This window comes from Nyctereutes procyonoides, unplaced genomic scaffold, assembly GCF_905146905.1.
Source record: "Nyctereutes procyonoides isolate TBG_1078 unplaced genomic scaffold, NYPRO_anot_genome, whole genome shotgun sequence".
Classification (NCBI taxonomy): Eukaryota; Metazoa; Chordata; class Mammalia; order Carnivora; family Canidae; genus Nyctereutes; species Nyctereutes procyonoides.
This window is the reverse complement of record NW_026575125.1, coordinates 45,068,055-45,092,159: the sequence shown is the minus strand read 5'-3', so window position 1 is coordinate 45,092,159 and position 24,105 is coordinate 45,068,055. Positions and strand designations below refer to the sequence as shown.

Genomic DNA, 24,105 nt, shown 5'->3' with positions numbered 1-24,105 from the left:
CATTCATTCATTAATCTAGTAAGTTGACAGTTCCTATGTGGTGACAGGAATGCAAAGATAGACACAGTCCCACTCATGCAGAACTCTTCACCCTAGTGGTGAGATTGATGTGTAAATAAAGAGGTGTGTTGATTGAGGGTATATGCAGGGCACAGTGGGGGCACAAAGGAGAGAGTGACCACTTTTATTCTGAGAGAGGATATCTCAAAAGGCCTCATATGTGACATTTAAGCTGAGCTCTAGGGGATATGCAGAGAGCAGCTGTTTTAGCAAAAAGTGCAATCTGAGTTAAGGTATTCAAAGTCTTGAATGTTAGAGAAACTATAAAAAGCCTCACATGGTTAAAATATGTGGGGAGCCAAGAGGAATATTATGTAGTGTTGTGGCCCTGTTAAGAGAGGTAATAAGCAGGTACCAGTTCCTAGAGGTCTTGGATGCTAGGTTAGGTTTAAGGAGTTTGCACTTGATGATATAGGTAGATTTTAAGTTTGAGGGAGATTGTTCTGGTAGTAATGAGGATGGAATGGAGGGATCTGGCAGGAAAAAAGTCTTAATTTAAAATAATTTATGAGATTTTCAAACATACAAAAGTTAGAGAATAGTATAGTGAACCCTGGTGTACCTATTACCCAGCTTCAACAGTTAGCAGCACATGGCTATTCTTGCTTTATTTATACCCCATTCTTTTAAAGAACATTCCTCAATGAGTCACAAATAGACAAAGAATAATAATATCTAACAAAGTGGTTCTCAAGTCTGGCTGTGTAGCTATATCACCTGTATAGCTTGGGGAAAAAAAAGTTCCCACTTCATATTTACTAAGTCAGATAGTTGTATGGCCAGACATTTTTAGTTTTTAAAGTAAGTCTCAGGTGATTTTGCACAGCCAGGGTTGAGAACTCTGGATTTAATTTTTAAGTAAATTATTTTTAGGTACTTTTAAATAGATTAATTTTTCTGGCAAGTATAAGTTTTTCTTGAACTCACTAAATGTTGTCTCTAGCCCTTCTGGGTGAAGTTCACCTATTAGAAAGTGGCAGGCTTTTCTGTGGTTACATTCTTGATATTAATTTGAATAAAGAGTATTAATTTAAAGGCTGATGTCTTCATTTTCTGTTAGAGGCAGGAAAGGCTGAAAAAACATTTGCATCTCTGAAATTGGGTGTGATGACATAGGGAATAACCATTGTTACAATTGATCTTTTGCACCAAAGCCAGCCACAAGTAAGGAAGAGGATGGGAGACAAATCAGTCTTAGAGAGTAGATGAGAATTATTCCAGAGCACCAGTTGAAAATGTGTAGATGAGGAATTTCTTCCTCTCCTCCTATATTTACATAATTTTCACATACTCATTGCTGCTGGTTTTTTGTTGTTTGGAATACGAAAAAGGGGCTTCTTTGGCGTGCTGCCCTTTCCTCTCTACTGGCAAAACTGATCTACAACTTTGGGGAGTCCTGTTTTGTTGCCTGATTCTTCTGATGCCACTTATCTCTTTTAAGTAATCAGGAGTAATGACCAAAAGGGTAACCTTGGATCTGCAGCTTCCCAGGGTTGTGGGTAGAGCATATGTAGGGGATGCTTTCTCAGACATCATTCTTACCTCCAGAGTCAGTCTTGGAGGTTTCAGATTCTTCCTTCGTGGTATCCCTGCAAGAGATTTTCTTTGAATACACTGCAGAGCAAGGAGAGCAAGGACATACACTTACCTGTTTATAGATTTATTTATTTATTTATTTATTTATTTATTTATTTATTTATTTATTTATTTATTTATTTATTTTTAAATTTTTATTTATTTATGATAGTCACAGAGAGAGAGAGAGAGAGGCAGAGACATAGGCAGAGGGAGAAGCAGGCTCCATGCACCGGGAGCCCGATGTGGGATTCGATCCTGGGTCTCCAGGATCGCGCCCTGGGCCAAAGGCAGGTGCCAAACCGCTGCGCCACCCAGGGATCCCTGTTTATAGATTTTTTAAGGAGATTGTATCAAGGTAATTCTGCAGATAATTTCCAGATTTGTCTTGGGTGAATAAAGGCTATTTTTTGGTTGCTTTATGATTACATTTTGTTATCAAGTGTCCAATAAAATCTAGGTCAGGAATCCTTAGGGTCATGTTTTGTTTGGCTCAGGATAAGGATATTGGTATCTGTAGGAGGGGGGTGGCAGGGTGGACTGTGCATTTGGACATTTTGTGTACTGTAGACTCATGGAGCAAATTTGGTTTTAATCCAGGTCTACCACTTAAGGTTATGTGTGGCTACTCTTGGACTTAGGAAACTGGAAACAGTCTTTATCTTTAAGTTGTTAAAAGATTAGAGATAATGCATAATTAGGTGGTAAGTAAATATTAGCTGTTTTTTTGTATACTTTTTATTACAGTTTGATTTGCCATCATATAGCTTAAAACCCAGTGCTCATCCCATCAAGTGCCCCCCTCACTGCCCGTCATGCAATCACCCCATCCCCCCGCCCACCTCCCCTTTCACGACACCTTGTTCTTTTCCCAGAGTTAGGAGTCTCTCATGTTCTGTCAGACTCTCTGATATTTCCCATCATTTTCTCTCCTTTCCCCTTTATTCCCTTTCACAATTTCTTATATTCCCCTAGGAATGAAACCATATAATGTTTGTCCTTATCTAACTTTTGACTCAGGATAATATCCTCCAGTTCCATCCACATTGAAGCAAATGGTGGGTATTCGTCATTTCTAATGGCTGATGTGCTGATGTGTATACACACACACACATATATATATGCATCACAGCTCCTTTTGATTTCATTTTTTGAAGCACATCAGGCTCCTTCCACAGTTTGGCTATTGTGGACATTGCTGCCATAAACATTGGGGTGCAGGTGTCTCAGATTTTCACCGCATCTGTATCTTTGGGGTAAATCCCCAGTACCGCAATTGCTGGGTCATAGAGCAGTTCTATTTTTAACTCCTTGAGGAACCTCCACACAGTTTTCCACAGTGGATGTAGCAGTTCACATTCCCACCAAGAGTGCAAGAGGGTTTCCTTTTCTCCACATCCTCTCCAACATTTGTTGTTTCCTGTCTTGTTAATTTTCCCCATTCTCACTGGTGTGAGGTGGTATCTCATTGTGGTTTTGATTTGTATTTCGCAATGGCAAGTTATGTGGAGTGTTTTCTCATGTGCTTGTTGGCCATGTGTAACTCGTCTTTCGTGAAGTTTCTGTTCATGTCTTTTGCCCATTTCATGATTGGATTGTTTCTTTGCTGCTGAGTTTAATATGTTCTCTATAGATCTTGGATGCTAGCCCTTTATCTGATAGGTCAGTTGCAAATATCTTCTCCCATTCTGTAGGTTGTCTGTTAGTTTTGTTGACTGATTATTTTGCTGTGCAGAAGCTTATTTTTTTAAATTTATTTTTTATTGGTGTTCAATTTGCCAACATATAGAATAACACCCAGTGCTCGTCCCATCAAATGCCCCCCTCAGTGCCCGTCACCCCCACCCTCCGCCCACCTCCCTTTCTACCACTCCTTGTTTGTAAATATTAGCTGTTATGATGACAAATGAGTTCTCTGAATATTTATTGGGTGGATATTAATAATCAGAAACTGGGTGGTAAATAATCAGAAACTGGCTGGGTGGAAATGTGTTCTCTTTAAAAAATCAGTTAATGTGATCTCTGTGCCTCTCTAATCAAGTAGTATATAGCTGGATGGGTTTTAGGAGATTTTGCTGCTTCCTGAGATCATGGATAGCCTAGGCAGTTCTCACCTGAATTTTCTTTCAGAAAAGACTTCATAGAGGCAAAGGCTTTTTGCTTTGTGGCAGGTTGAAGTTTAGTACCCCGAAGGCCCTTTTGTTTAAAAATGGCCAAAATGCTTTTCCATGATTTCAGTGGGAATCTTAGTCTGACTTGGATTCATCCACACTCACATACATGTTTGCATTTCTTAACCTACCAATAATAAATCAATAAATATTGAGTGCTTGCTGTGTGCCAAACTTCAGAATTAAACAGCAGAAGGTATAGAAAAAGAAGCTCCAAGAGCAGGCAGCAGCCACTCCAAGACATTTGTTTAAACGATATTGTTCTTAATTTGATGTCATGCCTTTTGGATTAGGGGCCACTCTTGTCTACCTTAAAAATTGTACAAAAGGAAAATTCTCATAAATGGATGTATGATTATAAAAAGTTTGGAAGAACCTGAAAAGCATGAAGCATAAATAAAAACTGTGCTGTTCTGCCACCTAGAGGCAACCACTGAAAATGTGTTATTTTTTTCCCTTCCCAGATTTATGGGGTTTTGTGTGTATGCTTGTTTTAAACTTCCTTACCCTGTGGCAAACATTTTCTTGTTAATGGTCAGGGAAGTGATAGGTACCAGGTACAGTGTAAGCACAAACAAAGGGACCACTCAGTCAAGTTTTAATTGATCAGGGAGAGGATCGTCATAATTCTGGTCCGAATTTGTGCTTTCAAAACCCACATGAGTGTTCATTATGTTAGGGTGAAATGGAGGTTAAAGGGTCCCCTACCCTCAACTTCCTTAGGAATTTTCTTTCTGTTATCTTCTCTTGCCCTCTACTTTTCAGTGACCCCATAATTCTCTGCTTTCATTTACAGCCAACATATTCAGAAGAGTTTTCAACACATGCCATATGTGTTGCCTCATTTTCTATTCATTCTCTGACTCAGTCCAGCCTGACTTCCCTTCCTACTACCTCACTGAAACTATTGTTGGTCAGGTTATCTCTATTCCCAATTTCAGTGTACATTTTTTTGGACATAACCTCATTTTGACATTGGACACAGTTGATCAGTCTTGCCATCCTTTGTCTTTAATGATACCACGATGAACTAGTTTCACTTCTACCTCATCAGCCTCTCCTTTTCTGGGTTTTCCTTTTCCTTACCTTTAAATGTTAGATCACATAGGAACTCACTTCTCGCCCTCTTTCTTTCCTTCCTTTGTAAGTCATCCTCTCCAGACCAATGGCTTCAAATAGTGTCTATGTGCTGACAATTACAGAGTTTTATTCTCAGTGCATACTTCTTTTCATGAACTCCATTCTGCAAATATTTGCCTATCTATCATGTGGTGGATGCTGTGCTAGATGCTGAGAGTTTAATACTATAGAAAAACAAACTAGTTATATTGATATTTGCTATGAGAGAAACAAGCAGAGTAGTGTAATAGAAAAATAACAGACTAGCTTTAGGTGAGTTGCCCTGGGGAAGTCACTTTAGTTCTTAAAGTCACTCCTCAAATAGACTCCTCAAATAGCTATGGGAAAAAATAGGAGTGTGGGGCAGAAGCATGCCAATGGGAATAGTACTCTGTCTAGAAGTCAGATGAAACTTACAGCATTTTAGAAACTAAAAGGAAAGACTAAAGTAGTTGTGTGGAGAGGAGATTGGAGAGAGTTCCAGGAGCCAAATCATGCCAGGGCCCTGTGAGTCATGATCAGAGTTTGGATATAATTCTAGGAAAACTGTTGAAAGGTTTTAAGGAAGTAACGAGCTGATTTAGTTTTAAGAACATAAATTTTGCTGCTCTCTGGAGAATGGATTGGATGAAAGTGAGTGTGGAAATGGGGAGATCAGTTATCCCTACTTCACAGTTGAAGAAACGAGTGCACAGAGACTGGTTTGTCTATGCTCATACAGTGAGTAAATGATAAAAGAGATTCCTGGTTTTGAGCCTGTTTTCTGATCGGGTGCTTCTTAAACTTAAAATGTATTAATCACCTGAAGATCTCATTAAAATACAGATTCATTCCTCAGAGCTGGGTGAGCCTGAGATTCTGCATTTTTAATAATTTCCAGGTGATGTCAGTGCTGCTGATTCTTCAATCATACTTTGAATTGTAAGGCTAACCTGCCACTACACTCAACTGCTATTGAGCCAGATTTGGGAACTGTAGGTGTCCTCTGCCCTTAAGCTGATTCAGTATTGAAAGTCATTCTAAATTTGATCAACTGGAGGTGATTACTACAGAGTGAGTTACCCTTGATTCAAGAGCAACTTCTCTCCAATATATTTTAAGTGAACACACTTGTCTTGATGTAAACCCTACAAAGCCAAGATTCAAACCTCAAAGGTAAATGAAGTTTGGGGGGAAAGAGGAAGGAGAAAAAGTGGTTAATTAAATAGAAATTTTTAAATAATGTATAGCTATGGATGTGGTTCGTAATAATTCATTAATTTCCTTAAAGCTTATTTTTTAACCTAAGTTTAGGAAGAAATCTTTATTACATGTAAAGATTGCTTAGTGCTCAGAGTTCTGGTCTGACTCAACAAAGGCAGTAGGCCATTTTCAGGGATTTGTTTAGAACTAATTTCTTTTTGTTAGAGGCTTTTTTTTTTTTTTTTTTACGTAACAGGATTTTCACCCTTTTATCTCTTAAACGTTAGGTGGAACTCATTCCCCAGTTACTGTTCTATCATTAGCGTGATTTGACAGTATCTCAGCTTCTTACCTTGTGCCCCAGCTTCCTCTCTTGCAATAATTTTCTGAACACAGGATCCAACGGTGTAGAAGAGTCTGTCACAAATGTATGTTTTCATTTCAGGAATTTATTGTAATAAAACCAGTAAATAAAATGAAAAGCATGTTATTAAAGCATGGACTTGGGGGAGCCAAAAAGGCCTGGATTTAGATCTTGGTGCCAGCATTTACTAACTAGGCATAAGGTACTTAATTTCTCTGAGCCTCAGTTTTCTATCTGCAAATGGGGACAAAACTTGGCTTGAGTGATGAGAATTGTAGGAAAGGTTTATATATAAAGCCCCTGGGCAGCATGTCTCAAAGTTTGTTCTTTGGAATACTTAAATTGGTGGACTTTTAGTAGATAACACTTGAAAAAAATGGTTCTGTGCCCTAGGAAGTCTCCTTTACCCAAGATTTCTTGGAGTAATGTCAGCCACCTGACTATCCTAAAGGAAGACCAATTCCATTTTTTAAATTATATATATATATATTGGAGTTCAATTTGCCAACATATTAGCATAACACCCAGTGCTCATCCCGCTACGTGCCCCCCTCAGTGCCCGTCACCCAGTCACCCCAACCCCCGCCCACCTCCCTTTCCACTATCTCTTGTTCATTTCCCAGAGTTGTGTGTCTCTCATGTTTTGTCACCCTGATATTTTCACCCCTTTCCCCTCCATTCCCTTTCCCTATTTTTTATATTCCCCAAATGAATGAGACCATATAACAAATTCCATTTTTAACATTTTCCAGATTACTGGAACCTTGGAACCTTGTCTTCCTTCATGGAGCAGGATGCTCTAAAATGCTTTAGGAAACACCAACCCAAGTATTGTCTGGTTTGTAGTGAGTGCTCAAAAAATACTTGCCCTTTTCACTGTGAAACCAGCTTAGAAGTAGGAACAAAAAAACTTTTGAATTTTCTTTTTTTTCTTAATTATTTTGTTTATTCATGAGACAGACACAGAAGAGAGGCAGAGATCTAGGCAAAGGGAGAAGCAGGCTCCCTGTAGGGAGCCCGACAGGGGACTCCATCCCAGGACCCCGGGATCACACCCTGAGCTGAAGGCAGACGCTCAACCACTGAGCCACCCAGGCATTACAAAACTTCTGAATTTTCTTAATTGATGTCTCATGGACAGTGATACCCTCCTTTTTAAAACTACCGATGTTTCTTGCAACAAAATTATAGAAACTAGGTTAACATTGCACTTGTTCGGGGAATGTATGTTTGTTCATTTGTTTTGGCTTGGTTATTTAATTGAGTGCCTGTCATCTGAACCTGTTATGAAAAGTTTGGAACCCAAACACTGGAAACTGAAAAAGCCAATTTGCTCTTCTTGAACCTTGACAGCTAAGGCCTGGGCTTAGGACCCACACTTGACTGATTAGATGCTCACGCTTATGATTTTTTGTGCCTAGAGCCACTGATGCAAAGAACCTGAGACCATTCAGAAGTCATTCTGCCACCAGCAGTAGCTTCTAGGCATCTACAGTTTAGTGTTGGGGGTAGAGGCAACCCCAACTAAGCTGTGAGATGTCCTTGGCTGTAGTTCCAGGCTGCATAGCTTCCTTGGTTCCTCCCTATTTTCTGAATGTGGATCTATAAGCCTTCCTGTTGATTCCCTGAGCTGTTATCCTTCCAGTAAATCACTTTTCTGCTTTAGTCAGAGTCTGTTGTTATCAACCTAGACCCTTGACTGGTAGAAGCCTAAGTCAAAACAGCTGTAGTTTGAGTGAGACACATGTGTGAAGATTTGCCAGCAAACTCCTCCGTATTAAGCCAGTAAAAGAGTTGGGAGTTGTTTTTTAGTGCAAGTTAATCAGTGCTCTTGTTTTAGAGGATTGTTGGGTTTTTTTTATTGTTGAATTTTGAGAGTTCTTTATCTTCTAGATACTATATATAGTTTGCAAATATTTTCTCCCAGTGTATTTTAAGTCTGTGATAATGATAATTTTTTACTTTGCATTTTTTAAATTGAGATAATTAACATGACATGATAGTTTCAAGTGTACAACATAGTGATTTGATATCATATATTGTGAAATGATCACAGTAAATCTAGTTAGAATTTTTTTCTTGCCATGAAAACTTTTAAGATCTACTCTTAGCAGTTTTAAAATAGATACTACAATATTCACTATAGTCACCATGCTACACATTACATCCCCATAACCTATTCTGTAACTAAAAGTTTGTACCTTTTGACCTCCTTCACCCATTTCACTCACCCCTGCCTCTGGCATCTATCAATCTGTTTTGGGAGTTGTTTGATTTTTGTTTTTTGGGACTATGTGAGTGAGACCATACAGTATTTGTCTTCCTCTGATTTATTTCATTTAGCATAATGCCCTCAAGGTCGAGTTATTTGTCACAAATGGCAAGATACCCTTTTTCTTGGCTACTATTTCTCTGTGTGTGTATCCACTCATCTGTCAATGGACAGTTAGGTTGTTTCCATGTCTTGCCTATTGTGAATAATGCAGTAAACAGGCGGATGCATAGATTTTTTTCAAGTTAGTGTTTTCATTTTCTTTTGCTAAATACCCAAAAATGGAATTGCTGAATCACATTTTTTTTAAGATTTTATTTATTCATGAGAGAGAGAGCGTGAGGCAGAGACACAGGCAGAGGGAGAGGCAGGCTCTGTGCAGGGAACCCGACATGGGACTGAATCCCAGGACTCCGGGATCACACTCTGGAGTGAAGGCGGCACAAACCGCTGAGCCACCCAGGCTGTCCCTCAATCATATTTTTAATATTTTGAGGAACCTCCATGTTTTCCTATATTGGCTGTACCAATTTACATTCCCACCAACAGTACACAATCAGTTTTCTTCACATTCTCGCTACATGATTCATTTTGAGTTAGTTTTTATATACAGAGTGAGGCTAGGTCAAAGTTCATCTTTTTACCTATAGACACCTACTTGCTGTGGCACCATTTGTTGATGAAATTATCCTTTGATTAAATTGCTTTTTCAACTTTGTTAAAAATCAGTTGGGTAGCGGTGCTTGGGTGGCTCAGTTGGTTAAGCATCCAACTCTTAATTTTATTTTGTTTGTTTTTTTTCATTGGAGTTTGATTTGTCAACATACAGTATAACACCCAGAGCTCATCCCATCAAGTGCCCTCCTCAGTGCCCGTCACCCAGTCACCCCGTCCCCCCGCCCACCTCCCCTTCCACTACCCCTTGTTCATTTCCCAGCGTTAGGAGTCTCTCATGTTCTGTCATCCTCTTTGATATTTCCCACTCATTTTCTCTCTTTTCCCCTTTAATCCCTTGCACTATATTTTATATTCTCCAAATGAATGAGACCATATAATGTTTGTCCTTCTCTGATTGACTTACTTCACTCAACATAATACCCTCCAGTTCCATCCACGTTGAAGCAAATGGTGGGTATTTGTCATTTCTAATGGCTGAGTAATATTCCATCGTATATATAGACCACATCTTTATTCATCTTTTGATGGACACCGAGGCTCCTTCCACAGTTTGGCTATTGCTATCAACATTGGGGTGCAGGTGTCCCGGCGTTTCACTGCCTCTGTATCTTTGGGGTAAATCCCCAGCAGTGCAATTGCTGGGTCATAGGGTAGATCTATTTTTAACTCTTTGAGGAACGTCCACATAGTTGTCCAGAGTGACTATACCAGTTCACATTCCCACCAACAGTGCAAGAGGGTTCCCCTTTCTCCACATCCTCTCCAACATTTGTTGTTTCCTATCTTGTTAATTTTCGCCATTCTCACTGGTGTGTCGTGGTATCTCATTGTGGTTTTGATTTGTATTTCCCTGATGGCAAGTGATGTGTGGAGCATTTTCTCATGTGCTTGTTGGCCATGTTTGTGTCGTCTTTGGTGAAATTTCCGTTCATGTCTTTTGCCCATTTCATGATTGGATTGTTTCTTTGCTGTTGAGTTTAATAAGTTCTTTATAGATCTTGGATACTAGCCCTTTATCTGATGGGTCATTTGCGAATATCTTCTCCCATTTTGTAGGTTGTCTTTTAGTTTTGTTGACTGTTTCTTTGGCTGTGCAGAAGCTTTTTATCTTGATTAAGTCCCAATAGTTCATTTTTTGCTTTTGTTTCCCTTGCCTTCATAGCTTGCAAGAAGTTGCTATGGCCAAGTTCAAAAAGGGTGTTGCCTGTGTTCTCCTCTAGGATTTTGATGGATTCTTATCTCACATTTAGATCTTTCATCCATTTTGAGTTTATCTTTGTGTATGGTGCAAGAGTGGTCTAGTTTCATTCTTTCGAATTAAGGTGATGTTGGCTTCATAGAATGAGTTTGGAAGTATTCCATCCCTTTCTATCTTTCAGAACACCTTTAGTAGAATAGGTATTGTTTCTTCTTTAAAGGTTTGATAGAATTCCCCTGGGAAGCCATCTGGCCCCTGGGCTTTTGTGTCTTGGGAGGTTCTTGATGACTGCTTCAATTTCCTCCCTGGTTATTGGCCTGTTCAGGTTATCTATTTCTTCCTGTTCCAGTTTTGGGTAGTTTGTGGTTTTCCAGAAATGCATACGTTTTCTAGATTGTCTAATTTATTGGCGTATAGCTGCTCATAATACGTTTTTAAAATCGTTTGTGTTTCCTTTGTATTGGTGGTGGTATCTCCTTTTCCATTCATGATTTTATTAATTAGTCTTTTTTCTTTTTAATAAGGCTGGCTAATGGTTTATGTATCTTATTTATTCTTTAAAGAACCAACTCCTGGTTTTGGTTATTAATTGATATATTTGGCAGCTCCCACACTAGGGGCATAAAGATTCATGATTGTTAGGTGGTCTTGTTAGATAGACCCTTTAAGTATGATATAGTGTCCCTCTTCGTCTCTTACTACAGTCTTTGGGATAAACTTTATCTGCTATGAGGATGGCTACCCCAGCTTTCTTTTGAGGACCATTTGAATGGTAAATGGTTCTCCACCCTTTCATTTTCAGGCTGGAGGTGTTCTTAGGTCTAAAATGAGTCTCTTGTAGACAGCAAATAGATGGGTCTAGCTTTTTTATCCAGTCTGAAAACCTGCGTCTTTTGATGGGATCATTAAGCCCATTCACATTCAGAGTTAGTATTGAAAGATATGAATTTAGTGTCATCGTAGTACCTATTCAGTTCCTGTGGATTATTTTTTGGGGCTTCCTTTTTCTTTTACAGACTACCCCTTAATATTTCTTGCAGAGCTGGTTTGGTGGTCACATATTCTTTCAGTTTCTGCCTATCAGAAGCTCTTTATCTCTCCTTCTATTCTGAATGAGAGCCTTGCTGGAAAGAGTATTCTTGGCTGCATGTTTTTCTCCTTTAAGACCCTGAATATATCCTGCCAGCTTTTTCTGGCCTGCCCGGTCTCTGTGGAGAGGTCTGCTGTTAAACTAATATTTCTCCCCATGTAAGTTGGGATCTCTTGTCTCTTGCTGCTTTAAGGCTTTTTCTCTTTATCTTTGGAATTTGCAAGTTTCAGTATTAAATGTCGAGGTGTTAAGCGGTTTTTATTGATTTTAGGGGGGGATCTCTCTATCTCCTGGATCTGAATGCCTGTTTCCCTCCCCAAATTACAGAAGTTCTTAGCTGTGATTTGTTCACATCTGCTTTCTGGTCCTCTCTCCTTCTTGGCACCCTCTGGAACCCCAATTAAATGTAGATTTTTTTTTTTCCTTCTGAGGCTGTCATTTATTTCCCTTAACCTTTCCTCATGGTCTTTTTTTTAAGATTTATTTATTTATTTATGATAGAGAAAGAGAGAGAGAGAGGCAGAGACACAGGAGGAGGGAGAAGCAGGCTCCATGCCAGAAGCCCGATGTGGGGCTCGATCCCGGGACTCCAGGATCACGCCCTGGGCCAAAGGCAGGCGCTAAACCGCTGAGCCACCCAGGGATCCCCTCCTCATGGTCTTTTAATTGTTTTTCTCTTTTTTCCTCAGCTTCCTTCCTTGCCATCAACTTGTCTTCTATGTCACTCGCTCTTTCTTCTACCTCAAGGTACCTTCTACCTTGTCATTAGGACCTCCAGTTTGGATTGCATCTCATTTAATTGATTTTTAATTTTGGCTTGATTAGATCTAAATTCTGCAGCCATGAAGTCTCTTGAATCCTTTATGATTTTTTTTTCAGAGCCACCAGTAGCTTTATAATTGTGCTTCTGAATTGGCTTTCTGTCATCTAATTGTAATCCAAATTCTGTAACTATGTGGGAGAGAGGACTGTTTCTGATTATTTCTTTTGTGGTGAGTTCTTCCTTCTAGTTATTTTGCTCAGTGCAGAATGGCTTTATTAATGGGTCAACCATGACCTAAGTAAATTTCACCCTAGATGATTCTGAAGAGGTCAGAGGCCAGAAATTGAGAACCAAGATCAGAACGAAATAAAACAAAAGGACCACTAAAGTGAAAAACAAAATTTAAAACAAAGAGTAAAAAATAAAACGCCAAGAATCCCAAAGAAGAAGTAGAAAAAGACAGAAGAGGGGAAAAAAAGAAAAAAGGGGGCCTGGGACAATGGTGGTGGTGACACAGTTGTAATGGAGGGAGAATGTAGTCTACCTGCCTACTCTTAATATTGGCTCAGGTCACAGTCCCAGGGTCCTGGTATCAAGCCTCACATTGGGCTCTGCCGGGCATGGAGCCTACCTAAGATTTCTTCTTCCCTCCCCCCACATTCACTGTCTAAGAAAAAAAAATCAGTTGGGCGTATTTGTATGAGTTTATTTGGTTTCTGTTCTGATTTGTTAATGTGTCTATCCCACCTCCAATACTACATATACAGTCTTGATTACTATAGGGAGAAAGATGAATATGTATGTCATGTAAATGGATAGAGTGATTCCTCCCTCTTTTCAAAATTATTTTAGCTATTGTAGTTCTTTTGTCTTTACATATACATTTTAAAGTTCTCTGAGAGAGAGTTCAAGTGAGTGCACAGGGTTGGAGGGGCAGAGGGAGAGAGAATCATAAGACTCCATTCTGAGTACAGAGCTTGATACAGGGCCTGATTCCACAACCCTGAGACACAACCTGAGCCAAAACCGAGAATCAGATGCTCAATTGACTATGCCACCCAGGTGCCCCATTATATTTTATAATAATCCCAACTTATTTTACCAAAAAATTCTTACTGGGATTTGGATAGTGTCTGCATTAAACCTTCAATTTGAGAGGGATTGACACCTTTACTGTGTTGAGTCTTCTTAATCTATGAGCATAGAATGTCTGTTCATATATTATACTTCTGATGTTTTTTTTAAATCAACATTTCATAGTTTTCAACATACAAGTCCTGTGCATGTTTTGTTAGATTTACACTGAAGTGTTTCAAGTTTTGTTTTGAGCAATTGTGAGTGGTCGTGTACTTTTACAGTTTGGAGGTTATGTTTCCATTGCCAGTATACAGAAATAGATTAATTTGTTTATCTGGGATCCTGCAACTTTACTGAGATCATTTATTAGTTCTGGGAGGGTTTTTAAAATACATTTGGGAGGTTTTCTACTAAATAATCCTTTGTCATCTGCAAATAGGAAGTTTTGTTTTCTCCTTCCTGATCTATATACCCGTCATTTCATTTCTTACCATATTGCATTGGCTAGAACTTCCAACACTGTGTTGGATCAAAGTGGTGAGAATGGACATCCTTACCTTGTTCCTAATTTTGGAAGGAAGACATTCAGTAATTTGGGTTTTATGGTGTTGGGGCTGGCTGCTACTTTTGCAGTAGCGGTAGTCTTAAAGCCTCCCAGCAAATAACTGCAGCCACAATAGTGTGATAGTCACTTGCTTTAGGTAATGAGTGTGTTTTGTGAGAAAAAGCCAAAACTGAATACAAGTTACCTCACTTAACAGTTTCTACTACCTGGATCAGATTGTTGCCAGAATCCTGTTGGCCTTTTTTAGATACTTGGAAGCTGTTGGCAGCAGGCATTTTGTTCACTTTCCTTTAGATGCTGAGGTAATTTTTAAAAAAGTAATCTGGAATCTCCTATCCTAACATGCGAACCATAGAGGGAAAACTTTTTGTTTCTATAAAAACATTTTAGAGTATATTCTGGATGTTTCATTAATTTTTCCTGAATGCCCATTGGTTAAATAGATGCCAACCGTGCAGGCAAATACACTTTATTTCCACAGTACGGAGTATGTTGGAAAATAGACCAAAAGCTGCCTGAATTTTAGACTTGTGCTTGGTCAGCTTTATGTTATGATGGCCTTGGGGGAGAGACATTGGCTTTCAGTTACGCTGTGTAGCAAATACAAATAGATGCCAACTGTGCAGGCAAATACACTTTATTTCCACAGTACGGAGTATGTTGGAAAATAGACCAAAAGCTGCCTGAATTTTAGACTTGTGCTTGGTCAGCTTTATGTTATGATGGCCTTGGGGGAGAGACATTGGCTTTCAGTTACGCTGTGTAGCAAATACATTATTAATAGGAGAATCGGTGTGTAAAGAGCTTTCATTTCACCTCTACCTCTGTCCATGTGTCCTAGTTGCTAATGGGAGAAACTTTATTTCTTCCTATACCTTGGTCTGGGCATCTTGAGGGACCTGTGTACCATGAAAGATGACCTAGGTTTATACTGTGGGTTGCCCACTTTTGTGCCTTAGTAAAAAAATGATTAAATGTCCTTAGTAGAAATGATTGTGTTCTGTGCTCAGAACATTTCTAGTGGAGTCTTATACCTCATTTTCTAATTTAAAAATGAAAGTATTGTGTTGCCTTTGTTCTTACAACACAACTAATTTATTTTTATTGGTTTAAAACAAAAGATACAGAGATGCATATACATAATAATCCTTTTGGTTAGCAATGAGTTAACATTTTGATGTATACCCCTTCTAAGCAGTTTAAACATAGGTTTATATTGTTTATTTTGTTTTGTAACGTTTTTATTTCACCATGAACATCTTTTCGTTATATAATTGTGTGCAGTGTTTATAACAGTTGGGTAATATTTCATTTTAAACCAATCCTTTTTGGACATTTGGTCCTTTCCAATTTTTCACTATTACATATGGTCATGCAGTATAGATTCTTGTGGTTAAATATTTGTGTACATCCTTATGATTTTCTTTGGATAAATTCCCAGAAGTGGAATTGTTAAGTTTTCCAGAAAACTGCAAGGATATGGTAAATTTTTTCATCATGAAGTGTGTTAAAAACAATGTAATCTCTTATTTTCAATTATGAGTTTGAGAGGTTTGCTTAAAAAATGTTTTAATTTTGGCTTAAATTGATTATAGTCTTATGCAACATATGGATGTAGGCCAATTTTGTCTGGAGAGATTCCTTTTCCATGCCTCTGAGTTGGCATGGCATCATAACTCCAGAATTTTTGCTTTAAGCGTTTTGCATGTTCTTCATTCTGTCTTGTTTATGTCAAGCATGTAGTGCTCAAGATTGCAACTTTAAGTTCTCACTTTTTTGGGGAATTTTTTTTCAGATCATAAAACAGAAAATCGAAAACATGAAAGTAGACAGGACTAAACTGAAAAAGACACCTACTGAGGCTGTAAGTATCCAGAAGTATGGTCTATTTTTTTCATTTTGGAAAAAGTCCTGACAGTTCAACTGTACTAATCTTCCAAATACATTATCACTTATATATACAAAGTGCAATAAAACAGCAGGTTGTCTTGAAACAGATTTACTTTTGAGCTTCCCTTGATTAAAAAAGTGAATAAGTTAGTCACTAGTAGAAAGTGAGCACTAAACTGTTGGTAGCTTTATGTACCTGAAGTAGCTGCTGTTCTGTGCATTGGAAGGCAGTGTGATATAATGGAAAGAGCAGATGTGAATTCACATTCTGTCTGTATTTGGGAGGGGGGGACTCTTTGTCAATTTTATTTTCTAGAAAATTAAAGTGGTAACTTTCTTAACTAGATTTCTTTTGAGGCCAGTGTTGTAGCTTTTTTTATTATTATGGATTCTTAATTGTACAATTCAGCTTAATCGGTATTAACCTGTATATTGGGTGACCATGTCAGTTGATCTATGTCAGCAGTAGAAATCCCAGCTTTAGTCCAATATTCAATCAGCTGGCTTAAACTGTATTTCGCTGTTAAGAAAGTATTGCATTGTTATGACACTTGTGTAGATCCTATTCTGTAGTTTGAGGAGCACAAGCTTTGGAATTAAACATGAGTTTGAGTCTTACTAGATTTTTGCAGGTGTCAAACAGGGTTGATAATTCTTCCTTCTTTGATGTGAAGCATATGCTTAGTAAAGTATCTGGCACATAATAAATTAGTTCATTTTCTAAATACTGGCCACTTGGTTTTTTAAAAACTGACTGCCTGGCAAGTATCACCATGGATATCACTATTAACATTTTGCTATATTTCTTCTAGTCTTTTAAAGATTATTGCATGGACATTCTCCTGCCCTTTTTTATTAAGCATTATAATAATGAATGTGAGAAATGCTGTCTTCCCATACTGTCCCTCATCAGCATTACAGATTATTTTTAAAATTTTTGTTAGGGGAAAATATTTCATGGTTCTAATTTGCATGCTTTAATTACTTATATTTTCAAATTTATTGGCCTTGTATTGGTTGTCTGCTCATGCTGTTCATTTTGTATTTGATGTTGGAATATCAGGTTGTTTCTTATTGAGTGCCATACGTATTGAGTATGTTCACTTTCATAACTGTTGTGGATACTTTCCCTTTGATTTTGTTTTTGATGTGTTTTGGCATCTTAAATTTTTGACAGTTATATGCTCAAATTATTTTGGAAGCCAAAGAGCAAAAAAGAAAACTTGCCTTCAAAACTACACAAGTTAAAACAGTGGCATCAGTGTAAGAAAATAACTTAAGAAAGGATCCTAGTGTACATGTGCATAAGAACTTCACATACAATAATTATAGGAATTACTGATTGGTAGAGAAGGACAATACTAGTCAAGAAACCATGTCAGGACAATTGTTTGACTTTTTAGGGGTGGGGACTATTGAAAGAAATTCTAGATAGACTGAAAGTCAAATATTTTTAAAAGAAAAATTATAGGGATCCCTGGGTGGCGCAGCGGTTTAGCGCCTGCCTTTGGCCCATGGTGCGATCCTGGAGACCCGGGATCGAATCCCACGTCGGGCTCCCGGTGCATGGAGCCTGCTTCTCCCTCTGCCTATGTCTCTGCCTCTCTCTCTCTCACTGTGTGCCTATCATAAATTTTAAAAAAAAGAAAAATTATAAGTGAAATACAGGTGAATGTTTAGCTGGATGTTAGATGGGGATGGCCCTTCCAAGCATTAAAGCAAAGGAAAAATAACATTTTCTTTTTTCTAGTTTATTATAAGACTACAGTATATAATAACACATGCCATAAAAATATGTTGAGTGTTTATGTTATCATTGATACTTCCAGTTAACAGTAAGCTATTAGTAGTTAAGGTTTTATGGAGTCAAAAGTTTTAGTTGGGTTTTCTATCGCAGGGGTAGTCAGCACTCCTGACCCCCATGTTCTTCAGCAGTGAACTGTAGTTAATATCTTAGGTAGCTACATCAGTAGGAGGGATTAATGTCCCAATGACAAAATGGACATAGGTCATTTCAGAAAAGAACAAATTCAGTAAACTTCCAGAATAATTTAACCTTGTAGATAATCAGAGAAATGCAAATAAAATCAGAGAAATGCAAATAAAAAATATTTTTTCTTTTACCTACTAGATTATTATAGGTTTGTTCTTGGGGTCACACCTGTATACAGATTCCTGGTTCACAACACTTGATAGCTCTTAGCAAATTACTTAGGATAAACTCCTGGAATTGGAATTTTTAGATCATTGCCTATACATTTTTTCTTAAAGATTTTATTTACTTGAGAGAGCTAGAGTGAGAGAGAGAGAGAGCACAGAGGGAGAGGGAAAAGCAGACTCCTTGCTGAGCAGAGAGTCCGATGTGGGGCTTGGTCCTAGGACCCCAAGATCATGACCTGAGCTGACGGACACTTAACCACTTAACATCCAAGTGCCCCTGCTTGAAGATGCCTAGTTATCTTGAGCAGCATATCCCATTTTTCTGTACTGTGATTAATACTAGGTATTATTTTTAAGAAGGACATTAAAATTTTTTTTTTACTTTCGACCCCCTTTACCCTTTTTTCCCACCTGTGTACCACTGGCAACCACCAGTCTATTCTCTGTATATATGAGCTTGGGTCCGTTAATTTTTTTTGTGTGTGTTTTGAATTCTGTGTATAAGTGAGATTATATGGTATTTGTCTTTCTCTAACCTATTTCACTTAGCATAATGCCCTCAAGGTCCACTATGTTGTCACAAATGGCAAAATTTCATTTTTTTAAAAAAGATTTATTTATTCATGAGAGAGACAGAGACACAGGCAGAGGGAGAAGAAGGCTCCTTGCAGGGAGCCTGATGTGGGACTCGATCCTGGATCCAAGGATCACACCCTGAGCTGAAGGCAGATGCTGAACTGTTGAGCCACCCAGGCGTCCCTGGTACAAGAAATTAAATGCAATAATACTCATTATAATTGCTAGATAAATAGGTGGTGTTAGCTCATTTTGCAGAGGGGGTACTAAGATTAAAGAAGTAGCTTACCAACTGTCTAATTCCAAAGCCCGTACATACTCTTTGTAGTAGTATCCTGTCTCTTGATATTTAAGCCCCTGTTATGTGAAATAAGTGCTTTAGTATGTGGCAAACATTTGAGCCTCACATCACCTAGGTTATTAGGTCTCTTTCCCTGGTAAGAAAACTGTGGCTGAAAAATTGGACTAGCTCATGATCAGCTTATTAAACATCAAGCTAGGCACTTGGCGGGATGAGCACTGGGTGTTATGCTAAATGTTGGCAAATTGAACTCCAATAAAAAAAATAAACATCAAGCTAAGAACTGAACCCAGTTTTGTTTGGTTGCAAATCTAGGCCCATTTCCAGGATACCATACTGCTTTACAGAGAAAAAAGCAAGTGTAATCATTTCTAGCTGCCATCCATGAATAGGAGACTTCTCTGTCCCAGTCTCTAGCTGCCCTCCTCCTCCACTTTCAGAAACTTTACTATAAATTCTTAATCCACACCTTACTACCTGAAAAACAAGCCCTTTTCATCAGTAAAAGAGAGCAGGAACGTATGACAATGGAATCCCCGAGAATGAAGTCCCAGTGTGTTACAAAGTTCAGAAGCTTTTGGCCCTCCTACAGTTAGAGGGTTTAATGTTGCAGAAAAATATAGCCAGTGCTAAACTTCACCTTTAACTGTGAAACCACTATGACTTTTCAGTGTTCCTCTGATTGAACATTTTTTATCAGGCATTCTAGTTAACTTTCAGACTGTGGTACAGATTCTTTCATTTTTGTTTTCATTGATGTCTAGTTTCCTTTATTCCTATTGTCTGTACCCTTCCAAGTAGATTGTCTACATGTTCACGTCTGTCCAAGTTAAAAATGCACAGATGGATTGTTTTATTTTTTTAAGATTTTATTTATTCATGAGAATACACAGGAGAGAGAGTGGGGGGCAGAGACACAGGCAGAGGGAGAAGCAGGCTCCATGCAGGGAGCCCGACATGGGACGCGATCCTAGGTCTCCAGGATCACAACCTGGGCTGAAGGCGGCGCTAAACCGCTAAGCCACCTGGGCTGCCCTGGATCGTTTTATTATAAGATTTTCATTTAATCTCCAGTGTTTGGCAAATTTCCCATTTTTAAAGCAGCATATTCTATCAAAAGTTAAATTGTGGTGTTGGCTTAAAGATTCCTTTTCCCATTCTTGGTTTTTGTGTGTATCCCTCATACTCTAAAACACTTTATGAATACCCATTTTTCTCAGCCTGCAGACTGCAGAGCCTTAATAGACAAACTCAAAGTTTGTAATGATGAGCAACTCCTCCTGGAACTGCAACAGATCAAAACATGGAACATTGGGAAGGTAAGTGAACCCATGCTCCCAAAAAATGGGGGGGCTCCTGGGACTAGTACATCATTTTGTATTCTCTGATATGGAAAGAGAAACCACAATGAGGTATTATAATTCATCAATTACTTAATAAGTATCTATGTCTAGTGCAGCTCTAGGCCAGTAGCTTTTAGTTTGTGAATACCAAGGAAATTTTGAAAGAAAATGTGAAAGGAAAATTTTGCTACCTGAGGATGAGGAATGTTTCCATAGGTGATAAAGAATTGCAACCATAGAATTCCTTTATGTTAACTGACAACATGAGTTTGAGATAGTTAAAAGAATCTTTAACTCTAAAAATGAATACTTCTGAAAAAAATAGGTCCTGGCAGGGAGAGTCATTGTGTTTATAGACCTCAGAATGTAGCCAGAATTCTCCCTCTGAATACCTGGTTAAGGTGTCAGCTGATGTTAGCACATATATATTTTGATGGATGTAATAATGAACTCAGGTTTCTATGCCTCAGAGTATATTTCTCATATGGGTTTCTGTACTGGTGGAGGATTAAAGAGAAGCAAAGGTGGGAAGTGAACTTGTCTGGGTGTCATGCTCAGCAATCCATTGTAGCAAAGCACCTACATAGTACTTCTACTTATTCTTCTATGTTCCTCTTTCTCTTCCCTTCTCCAGTGTGAGTTATACCACTGGGTGGATCTCTTGGACCGCTTTGATGGAATCCTGGCAGATGCTGGACAAACAGTGGAGAATATGTCATGGATGCTTGTATGTGATAGGCCGGAAAGAGAACAACTGAAAATGCTTCTCTTGGCTGTGTTGAACTTCACAGCCTTGCTCATTGAGTATAGCTTTTCCCGACATCTGTACAGTTCCATAGAGGTAGGAGAAGCTCAAGCCTATGTGATCTCTTTTCAGGTAGAATTGTTCATGTCTAGAGATAAAGAAATTGCTATTTCTTACTGATAATTCTTTCCTTTTCATTATGGAGATCTGGAGTTTTCAGTGTCAAAGATCATACTTCTTGGATATAGATACCCTTCATAGGTTGCTGGGAAGGTTCTTTACTGTCACCTTCACTCCGTCTTTCCAGATTCAAGAAATTAATGAGAATGTAATACATGTATTGAAGTATTCTTGGGAATTTGCAGGAACCGATCTTTGTTCCAGGTTATTAGAACAGCCCCAAATCACTTAAACAATTAGAAGTAGTTGATTTCCTTGACACATTACTTATTGCCTAAGTGCCCTGTTGTTAGTGTTAATTCTCCTAAGTCTTTGGTAAAGAAACAAGATTAGTATTGAAAGGAAATGGCTTGGGAAAAGAAGTGGAATAACAACTAAAGTATAGCACCCAGAGGGTTTTAAGTGAGGAATAAGCAGTCTGTTAAAGATAAAATAGATTAGTTGCAAAAGAAGTCCCTAGCCTTTAGGATTATCAGCAACCAGAAATACCTAGGTTTATTGCCAGCTAAATGACATAATGATTTTAACATTGACCGAATGCTCCAATATATTGATGAACTTTGATTTTATTTGAAAATCTAAGCAGTCACTCTTGGGTTACTGTTACATATACTATACTGTAACAGTCATAAATGCCACCAGCTGTTGTTGATGTCTTTAGCTTCTATATGAAGGACCCTGCATTTTAATTAGTTCCAATTTTATATTTGTCTGAAAGGATATAGAAGAAGCATAAAATTATTCTTTTTTCACAATACTTTAATCTTGTTGGAGACAATGTTCTTGAGTTCCACTATGTATTAAAATACCACATTTGTCTCTAGTAATCTGCTTTTTCCTGTGGGGACACCTGTGCAATTTTGAGCTGCTGCTCACTTTCTTTCTTTCTTTCTTTTTTTTTTTTTTGACTTTCTGGCTTGCTCCCAGATTATAAACTGCTTGAGGACAAGGTTGCATGTTGTAGGCGCCCAAATACTTACAGATTTTTTTAGTGTTAAACTTCTTGATAGCTTTGTATGTATGAATAAATCTATTACTACATAGGCATTTTAAGTTTTCAAGGCCTAGTGTGCCTGATACCATGAACTTGCCCTTTTTTGTTCCCTGTAGCATTTGACAACTTTATTGGCTTCCTCTGATATGCAAGTGGTGCTGGCAGTCCTTAATCTTCTGTATGTATTTAGCAAAAGATCAAACTATATCACACGCCTTGGATCTGACAAGAGAACCCCACTGCTAACCCGGCTGCAACACTTGGCAGAGGTGAGTCATTGGTAAAGAGTGGGAAGGCACAAAAATTGGACCAGTTCCTTTTCATAGGTGTTTTTTTGCATTGTCAAAATGGATAGTAATCCCTAAGTTTACTGGCCTAATTGAATAGAATTCTGGGGACCCCCTTAACGAAGTTCCCCCAAAACCTAAGAAGTATTTTCAATTGTTAAGCAATTTTGAGGGATTTCATGAATCTCTACTCAAAAAGCAGAATCTCTCTTTTTTCAAAAATGGCAACAGCTTTTCTAGAAAGTAAGTTTAGAATCAGCTTCTATTTAGGAAGAAAGTATAATGCAATCTGGATTTGAGTCTTGTCTCTGCTTATAAGCTCTGACACTAGTTTTCTCATCTGGGAATTTAGTATATCTACCTTAAGAGTAGTTTCAGAATAAAATAAAATGTAAGGTACTTAGTGATGTCTGTGCTCAGTAATTGGTTTGTGATGGTAGTAATTATAATTGAAGGCAAAAAATATCCTCTCATATAATAAAGTTCAACTCAACCAAACTATTGCATATTGTTCCCACAGACAAATTGGTCATACATACTTAGGGTTTGAGAGAGATGGAAAGCTTTGTTAGAAAGCTTTCTTAGAAGAAAATCGATAAGAGGGGAACTGAGTGGAGAAAAATTAGAGGGGGAGACAAACCATGAGAGACTCCTATCTCTGGGAAACCAACAAAGGGTTGCAGAAGGGGAGGTGGATGGGGAGATGGGGTAGCTGAGTGACAGGCACTGAGGAGGGTACTTGATTGGATGAGCACTGGGTGTATTATACTATATGTTGACAAATTGAATTTAAATTTTAAAAATGTAAAAAATAAAATTGATAAAGCTGACTCTTTAAAAGCCAATTAGTGATTGCCTCACACTATAACTCAAATAGGCTATTTTTAAATACACAGTCCCTTAAAAATCATTTTTTAAAAACATTATTTTAGAGAGGGAAAAACTCTGGGAGTGGATGGGAGATGAGGAAGGGCAGAGGGGGAAGGAGAGGGAGAGAGTCTCAAGCAGACCATGCTGAATGTGGAGCCCAACATAGGGCTTGATCTCACAACCCTGAGATCACAACCTGAGCCAAAACCAAGAGTTGGACACTTCTTAGAAATCATTTTTTGAAGGCACCCCTGGGTGGCTCAGCGGTTTAGCGCCACCTTTGGCCCTAAATCACAAGGTGTGATCCTGGAGACCTGGGATCAAGACCCACATCAGGCTCCCTGCATGGAGCCTGCTTCTCCCTCTGCCTGTGTCTCTCATGAATAAATATCTTTTAAAAAAAAGAAGTCATTTTTGAATGATACTAAATGTAACATGTATTGTGAAAATTCTAGGGCATACAGAAAAGTATAAAGAGAATATTAATCACCTTTAATTCAGCCAGATGGAGCTTACTTCAAAAGTTGATCATATTTTCTTGTATTTGCAGATAACATATATACAGATGTGTAACCTATCTTAACATAAATTTTTTAAAAGTTTTATTTATTCATGAGACAGAGAGAGAGAGGCAGAGACATAGAG

General features: G+C 38.3%; 1 protein-coding gene across 8 annotated transcripts in view; it reads left to right on the top strand.

Annotated features, from left to right (window-relative positions):
* HUWE1 (HECT, UBA and WWE domain containing E3 ubiquitin protein ligase 1) overlaps positions 1–24,105 on the top strand; it is a 171,059-nt gene that overhangs the window by 22,239 nt on the left and 124,715 nt on the right. For all 8 annotated transcript variants that reach the window (XM_055337490.1, XM_055337489.1, XM_055337497.1 and 5 more), the window contains 4 exons: positions 15,910–15,978; positions 20,262–20,360; positions 21,019–21,225; positions 22,420–22,572. In XM_055337490.1, the coding sequence (XP_055193465.1) occupies positions 15,934–15,978; positions 20,262–20,360; positions 21,019–21,225; positions 22,420–22,572 (504 nt within the window). In that variant the 5' untranslated portion in view covers positions 15,910–15,933. The remainder of the gene's footprint in view (positions 1–15,909; positions 15,979–20,261; positions 20,361–21,018; positions 21,226–22,419; positions 22,573–24,105) is intronic.